The sequence below is a fragment of the Palaemon carinicauda genome, chromosome 8 (genome assembly GCF_036898095.1).
Source record: "Palaemon carinicauda isolate YSFRI2023 chromosome 8, ASM3689809v2, whole genome shotgun sequence".
Lineage (NCBI taxonomy): Eukaryota > Metazoa > Arthropoda > Malacostraca > Decapoda > Palaemonidae > Palaemon > Palaemon carinicauda.
In genome coordinates this window covers 171,443,086-171,451,420 of record NC_090732.1, presented here as the reverse complement: position 1 = coordinate 171,451,420, position 8,335 = coordinate 171,443,086, and the positions used below count along the sequence as shown (strand labels likewise).

At 34.4% G+C, this 8,335-nt stretch overlaps 1 protein-coding gene across 1 annotated transcript in view; it reads right to left on the bottom strand.

Annotated features, from left to right (window-relative positions):
• Positions 1-2,599: 2,599 nt before the first annotated feature.
• LOC137645562 (probable serine/threonine-protein kinase clkA) overlaps positions 2,600-8,335 on the bottom strand; it is a 14,371-nt gene continuing 8,635 nt past the window's right edge. The window contains exon 3 of the mRNA XM_068378363.1: positions 2,600-2,740. Within this exon, the coding sequence (XP_068234464.1) occupies positions 2,600-2,740 (141 nt within the window). The remainder of the gene's footprint in view (positions 2,741-8,335) is intronic.

Below are 8,335 nucleotides of genomic sequence, written 5' to 3'. Positions count from 1 at the left end.
ATATTCGACTCACGGACCAGTTACTTTGTTATTATTATTATTATTATTATTATTATTATTATTATTATTATTATTATTATTATTAGCGAAGCTATAACCCTAGTTGGAAAAGGAATATGCTATAAACCCAAGGGCTCCAACGGGAAAATAGCCCAGTGAGGAAAGGAAATAAGGATACGGATAGAATAGTGTGCATGAGTGTACCCTCAAGGAAGAGGACTTTGTTGATATTATTATTATTATTATTATTATTATTATTATTATTTATTAATATTATTATTATTGTTATTATTATTATTATCATCATCTAAGCTACAACCCTAATTGGAAAGGCAGAATGCTATTCAGGTGCCTGGCAGGGCCCCCCCAAAAAGCCCAATCTCTTCTTTCGTAGGGGTCTTGCCGTAAGGTCCTATATTAACAGATGAAAATAAAAACCATAAACCATAGACTTTTTTAAAGTAAAAGTTTCTCAGCAACTGCAACGAGTTAAGAGGTGTTCTTGGTCTTTTGGGAAGGTCTTGAGGTCCTGTGTATGGCAATGGGGGAGATGAGTGAACTAGGTATAAGGGGTAGGGACGCAAAGTCGCGAAAATAAGGGGAAGGTCCTAAGGTCTTAAGTATGGCCATGGAGGAGATGAGTACTCTATGTTGAGGTATAAGGGGCACTACGCGAAAATAATCGGTATGTGTATCTCAGGAACCACATACAATTAAGAGGCGTTCTTTGGCTCGTTGGAAAGGTCTAAAAAGGCTCGTTTGAAAGGTCTTAAAAGGCTCGTTGGAAAGGTCTAAAAAGGCTCGTTTGAAAGGTCTTAAAAGGCTCGTTGGAAAGGTCTAAAAAGGCTCGTTGGAAAGGTCTAAAAAGGCTCGTTGGAAAGGTCTAAAAAGGCTCGTTTGAAAGGTCTAAAAAGGCTCGTTGGAAAGGTCTAAAAAGGCTCGTTTGAAAGGTCTAAAAGGCTTTTTGTATATAGGACCCGACCCAACTCTTGACCACCTTTTCGGGGAGGTGATCCCTAAACATCGTTTTGGGTGACATAAGCCCAAGGGCTCTAACTGGGAAAATAGCCCCAGTAAGGAAAGGAATTAAGGAAACCAATAGAATTAGTTCGCCTGAGTGTAGCTTCAAGCAAGAGAGGGCTAACCCAGAACTCCGGAAGACCATGATACAGCCGCTATGGCACTACCCAAGACTAGAGAACAATGGTTGGATTTTGTAGTTTGGTTTATGTGGAAGGAAATAGCCCAGTGAGGAAAGGAAATAAGAAAACCAATAGCATAGTTCGCCTGGATGTAGCTTCAAGCAAGAGAACGCTAACCCAAAACAGCAGAAGACCATGATACAGCCGCTATGGCACTACCCAAGACTAGAGAACAATGGTTTGATTTTGTAATTTGGTTTATGTGGAAGTAAATAGCCCAGTGAGGAAAAGAAACAAGAAAACCAATAGAATAATTCGCCTGAGTGTAGCTTCAAGCCGGAGAAGGCTAACCCAGAACTCTGGAAGACCGTGATAAAGCCGCTATGGCACTACCCAAGACTAGAGAACAATGGTTTAATTTTGTAGTTTGGTTTATGTGGAAGGAAATAGCCCAGTGAGGAAAGAAAATAAGGAAACCAATAGAATAGTTCGCCTGAGTGTAGCTTCAAGCAAGAGAAAGCTAACTTAGAACTCTGGAAGACCATGATACAGCGGCTAGGGCACTACCCAAGACTAGAGAACAATGGTTTGATTTTATAGTTTGGTTTATGTGGAAGAAAATAGCCCAGTGAGGAAAAGAAACAAGAAAAACAATAGCATAGTTCGCTTGAGTGTAGCTTCAAGCAAGAGAAAGCTAACCCAGAACTCCGGAAGACCATGATACAGACGCTATGGCACTACCCAAGACTAGAGAACAATGGTTTGATTTTGTAATTTGGTTTATGTGGAAGGAAATAGCCAAGTGAGGAAAAGAAATAAGAAAACCAATAGCATAGTTCGCTCGAGTGTAGCTTCAAGCAAGAGAACACTAACCCAGAACTCCGGAAGACCATGATACAGCCGCTATGGCACTACCCAAGACTAGAGAACAATGGTTTGATTTTGTAATTTGGTTTATGTGGAGGGGGTTTGGGGGTTGAACGTTAAGAGGCCATGATACAGCCGCTATGGCACTACCCAAGACTAGAGAACAGTGGTTTGATTTTGTAATTTGATTTATGTGGAAGGGGTGGTTGGGGGGTTGGGCGTTAAGAGGCTCCTGATATCCGGTGAGGGCGCGCGTGGCCTGTTTAAAAAGAGAAATTGATCGCCTATTTGTTTTCGCCGGACGCTCAGTGTGGGACTTCAGACAAGGCCCCGGGTGTTTTTTCCCCACTCTCCACACGGAGGAATGACAAAACGTGGCCTTTTGGCGTCTAGTGGCCGTGTGTGATCAAGTTCTTGTGTCTATATTCCCGGCGAGTGTACACTCACTCTGACAGACTATCAGTCACGGCCCCTTACAAATGATACTGGGAGTCCATGTAGATCGTTACGTTGTTCTAGGGGGGGTGTTTGCTCCCGTCTTGTTTGATACTAACTTGAATGGGGGGAGGGAATTTACTTTCGCGTCCAGTCTATTGTTGGCCCCCGAGAATGCCTTGGGTGTAATCATCATTCTCCTCACTACCGAGAAAGAGTTTTTCTTCTTCTTCTTCTTTCTTCTTCTTCTTCTTCTTCTTCTTCTTCTTCTTCTTCTTCTTCTTCTTCTTCTTCTTCTGTGTCAATGTGTAAGGCAGGATGCATTCATGGAGATGCTATTTTGTTGCTGAATGGTATTATTATTATTATTATTTTTATTATTAATATTATTATTATTATTATTGTTATTATTATTATTTGTTGTTGTTGTTGTTAATATTTGTTATTATTATTATTATTATTGTTGTTGTTGTTGTTGTTGTTGTTGGTGCTATTATTATTATTATTATTATTATTATTATTATTATTGTTGTGGTTTTTGTTGTTTTTGTTATTATTATTATTATTATTATTATTATTATTATTATTATTATCATTAACTAATTGGAAAAGCAGGATGCTATAAGCTAAAGGACTCCAACAAGGAAAAATACTCCTGGGAGGAAAGGAAATAAAGAAATAAACGACAAGAGAAGTAATAAACAATTAGAATAAAGAATTTTATTCACTTGATGGTGAAAATTCTTATTATAAAGAGGGTTGTAAAAATTGTCTAAACAAAGTAAGAGGGAAATTCCAAGTCTAACTATATGGCGGGAGAAATTGAACATGATAGAATGCATATCATACAGTTATTATTATTATTATTATTATTATTATTATTATTATTATTATTATTATTATTATTATTATTATTTTCATTTGAAAAGTTATAACCTCAGTTAGAAAAACAACATGCTATAAGCTCAAGGGCTGCAAACAGGAAAGAATAGCTCAGGAAGAAAAGAAGATAATATAATGCATTCCATACGGTTTTTATTATTATTGTTATTTATTATTATTATTATTTATTATTATTATTATTATTATTATTATTATTATTGTTATTATTATTATTTATATTATTAATATTATTATTATTATTATTATTATTATTATTATTATTATTATTATTTTCATTTGCCAAGTTATAACCCCAGTTGGAAAAACAACATGCTATAAGCTCAAGGGCTGCAAACAGGAAAGAATAGCCCAGGAAGGAAAGAAAATGATAGAATGAATTTCATACGGTTTTTATTATTATTATTATTATTATTATTATTATTAGCCAAGCTACAACCTTAGTTTGAAAAACAACATGCTATAAGCCCAAGGGCTGCAAACGGAAAAATAGCGCAGTGAGGAAATAGAATAAAAAAAATAAACTGCTAGAAAAGTTATGAACAATTAAAATTACATATTTCATTCACTTGGGGATGATAATTATTAAAAAAAAAAGCTTTGTAAAAAAATTTTTAATCGTAATAATAGGAAAAATTTAAGTCAATTCTCAAGGTAGGAGAAATTAAACATAATGAAATGCATTACATACCTTTTTATTTATACACACGAAGGCTCTTTCATAACGGCTTCTTGTCAAATGGTTAATTAAATGAACAATTAAAATTAACTATTTCATTCACTTGGAGATAGAAATGATTAAAAAAAAAAAAAAAAAAACCATTGTAAAAAAATTTTAATCGTAATAATAGGAAAAATTTAAGTCAATTCTCAAGGTAGGAGAAATTAAACATAATGAAATGCATTACATACATTTTTATTTATACACACGAAGGCTCTTTCATAACGGCTTCTTGTCAAATGGTTAATTATACAATGATTTACTGGTTGGAGTAAGTTTTTATCTGTTTGAGATAATAGACCACCAATACAAGAATAATTACAGTTCATGATTACGCTGTCTCATGACTCTTCGATAATGATACGGATTATTATTATTATTATTATGATTATTATTAAAATTATTATTATGATTATGATTATTATTGTTGTTATTATTATTATTATTATAAATTTGGAAATTATTATTATTATTATTATTATTATTATTATTATTGTTGTTGTTGTTGTTATTAATTATAATAATTTTAAAATGATTATTATTATTGTCATTAAAATTATTATTATTATTATTAATATTATAATTATTATTATTATTATTATTATTATTATTATTATTAGCCAAGCTACAACTGTAGTAGGAAAAGCAAGGGCTCCAACAGGGAAAAACAGCCCAGTGAGGAAAGGAAATTAGGAAATAAATAACCATAGTTGGAAAAGCAAGGGCTCCAACAGGGGAAGAACAGCCCAGTGAGGAAAGGAAATAAAGAAATAAATAAATTGAGAATAAATTAACAAAAAATCATTCTAAAAACAGTAACAACGTCAAAATAGATATGTCCTATATAAACTATTAACAACGTCAAAAACAGATATGTCATATATAAACTATAAAAAGACTATAAAAAATGACTCATTCATTATCATTATCAACTACGCCAAGGAGGTTATAAAATCAAGACGGTTTATTTATTCATTTATTTGTATTTGTCTGTCTGTCTATGAACAGGATTACGTCAAAATTACTTGACGGGGTTTGACGGAACTTTCATCACAGATAGATCACAGGTCATGGAGGAATTCCATGAAGTTTTGGATTTGCCTTTTTTCGCCATTCTTAAAGAGAGAGAGAGAGAGAGAGAGAGAGAGAGAGAGAGAGAGAGAGAGAGAGAGAGAGAGAGAGAGAGAGAGAGAGAGAGAGGGGGGAAATTGACGGATTTTGACAAAATTTCAACCAAAGATAGATCTTAGGCCATGGGCAACTCCATTATCCTTTGGCATAAGTCAGAAGTCTCTGATTGTTGTTGTTGTTATTAAAGGTTTAAAGGTCGCTCATGAATGGCAGAGCCAAGGGACAGTGACATTGCCCTAGCAAGCAGGACAATTCCCTAGAGACTGACCATATATGATCAGCGCCCAAGCCTCCTCTCCACCCAAGCTAGGACCAGGGAGGGCCAGGCTCCCCCTACTACCCAACCTTAGCTCACAAGGATGGTAAGGTTGCAGACAATAATGGGACTAACGAGTCTGAGCGGGACTCGAACCCCCTACTGGGAAACACCAGACAGAGACGTTACCAATCAGGCCAAACAACCCTAAAAATCCTCATGTTTTTCCAACTAGTGTTGTAGCTTAGCAAGTAATAAAAATAATAATAATAATAATAATAATAATAATAATAATAATGAAAGTGATTGCTGCCTCGGTGGCGTTAATTTTATAATTAACTTTTTCTATTTAAATTAATTACAAAATTAACGTCATTGAGGCAGTAATCACATTCAATAAAACCTGCTAAAAAGAGGGTCTACTCCCGAAATGATAATAATAATAATAATGGTAATACTAATACTAATGATGATGATAATAATTATAATGATGATGGTGAAAGCTAGAAGCGACCAAAAAATGCAGTTTTACAATTTTTCAATGGAATCTTTTTTATGGTTCCAATGCATCTTCATTATACATGCAAATTAGGGAAACTGCATTGCAACACTCCCACCTCCACCTCCGTTCAGCTGGTCATCTGAAGAAGAAGTCCTCGTCGTGATTCTCATCTTACCCACTTTGGGTCATCTTGACCCCAGAGAGAGGTCACTGTGAAGGGGGCATTAACATTCATTCGAACATTCATTCCTTCAAACTCTCCTTAAATGGAAGTTCACTCCAAACTATGGACTTTCAATTATTTTTTTTTTTTTTTTTTTGAGGTGTCCAATAGGATCTTTCATCATCATCATCAGCATCATCTCCTACGCTTAATGACGCGTTTTTTGTGTGGTTTTTGAAGTCTAAAATATGATCTATCATCATCATCATCATCATTATCATTATTATCATCATCAGCATCATCGTCATTATCATTATCATTATCATCATCATTATCATTATCTCCTACGCTTAATGACGCGGTTTTTTTTTTTTTTTGGTTTTTGAAGTCTGAAATATGATCTATCATCATGATCATTATCATCATTATCTCCTACGCTTAATGACGCGTTTTTTTTTTGTGGTTTTTGAAGTCTAAAATATGATCTATCATCATGATGATCATCATCATAGTCTAAAATAGGATCTGTCATCATCATCATCATCATCATTATCATTATTATCATCATCAGCATCATCATCATTATCATTATTATCATCATTAGCATCATCGTCATTATCATCATCATCATCATTATCTCCTACGCTTAATGACGCGTTTTTTTTATTTTTGTGGTTTTTGAAGTCTAAAATATGATCTATCATCATGATGATCATCATCATAGTCTAAAATAGGATCTGTCATCATCATCATCATCATCATTATCATCATCAGCATCATCATCATTATAATTATTATCATCATCAGCATCATCGTCATTATCATCATCATCATCATCATCATTATCTCCTACGCTTAATGACGCGTTTTTTTTATTTTTGTGGTTTTTGAAGTCTAAAATATGATCTATCATCATGATGATCATCATCATAGTCTAAAATAGGATCTTTCATCATCATTATCATGATCATCATCTCTTCCTATGCTTAATGACGCAAAGGGCCTCGGTTAAATTTCGCCAGTCGTCTCTATCTTGAGTTTTTTTTTTTTTTTTTGAAGTCGAAATAGGATCTTTCATCATCATCATCATCATCATCATCATCTCTTCCTACGCCTAAGGACGAAAAGGGTCTTGATTAGATTTCGCCAGTCGTCTCTATCTTGAGTTATTTTTTTTTTTTTGTGTGGGTTTTTTTTTTAAAGTCTAAAATAGGATCTTTCATCGTCATCATCATCCTCATCATCATCAGATCTTTCATCATCATCATCATCATCATCATGATCGTCTCCTACGCCTATTGACGCAAAGGGCCTCGGTTAGCTTTCGCCAGTCATCTCTATCTTGAGCTTTTAAATCGATACTTCTCCATTCATCATCATCTACTTCTCTCTTCATGGTCTGCAGCCACGTAGGTTTGGGTCTTCGAACTCCTCTAAGATCTTTAAATTTCATAATTTTTATTACTTAATTCTTAATTGCATCATATTTATTTATTTACTTATTTTTTTGTTTCCATATGAAAAGAGTACTCATTATTAGATATTATTCCCAAGAAGGCTATATTTTGATGTTTTTACCTTTAATTACAGAGGTGACTTGCTAAAAGAATGAATTATTTTATATTTTGAATATTTTTTATTATTTTATATATATCATATTTTAGATATTTATATATATTATGTTAAGTATTTTTTATGATTTTATATATTATATGTTTAAACAATTTTATATTTTTTATAAATTTTATATTTTAAATATTTTTATATTTTTCATATTTTAAAATTTTTTCATACATACATATACCAAGGCACTTCCCCCAATTTTGGGGGGTAGCCGACATCAACAAATGAAACAAAACAAAAAGGGGACTTCTACTCTCTACGTTCCTCCCAGCCTGACAAGGGACTCAACCGAGTTCAGCTGGTACTGCTAGGGTGCCACAGCCCACCCTCCCCCGTTATCCACCACAGATGAAGCTTCATAATGCTGAATCCCCTACTGCTGCTACCTCCGCGGTCATCTAAGGCACCGGAGGAAGCAGCAGGGCCTACCGGAACTGCGTCACAATCGCTCGCCATTCATTCCTATTTCTAGCACGCTCTCTTGCCTCTCTCACATCTATCCTCCTATCACCCAGAGCTTTCTTCACACCATCCATCCACCCAAACCTTGGCCTTCCTCTTGTACTCCTCCCATCATTACCTTCTTTAGCAGACA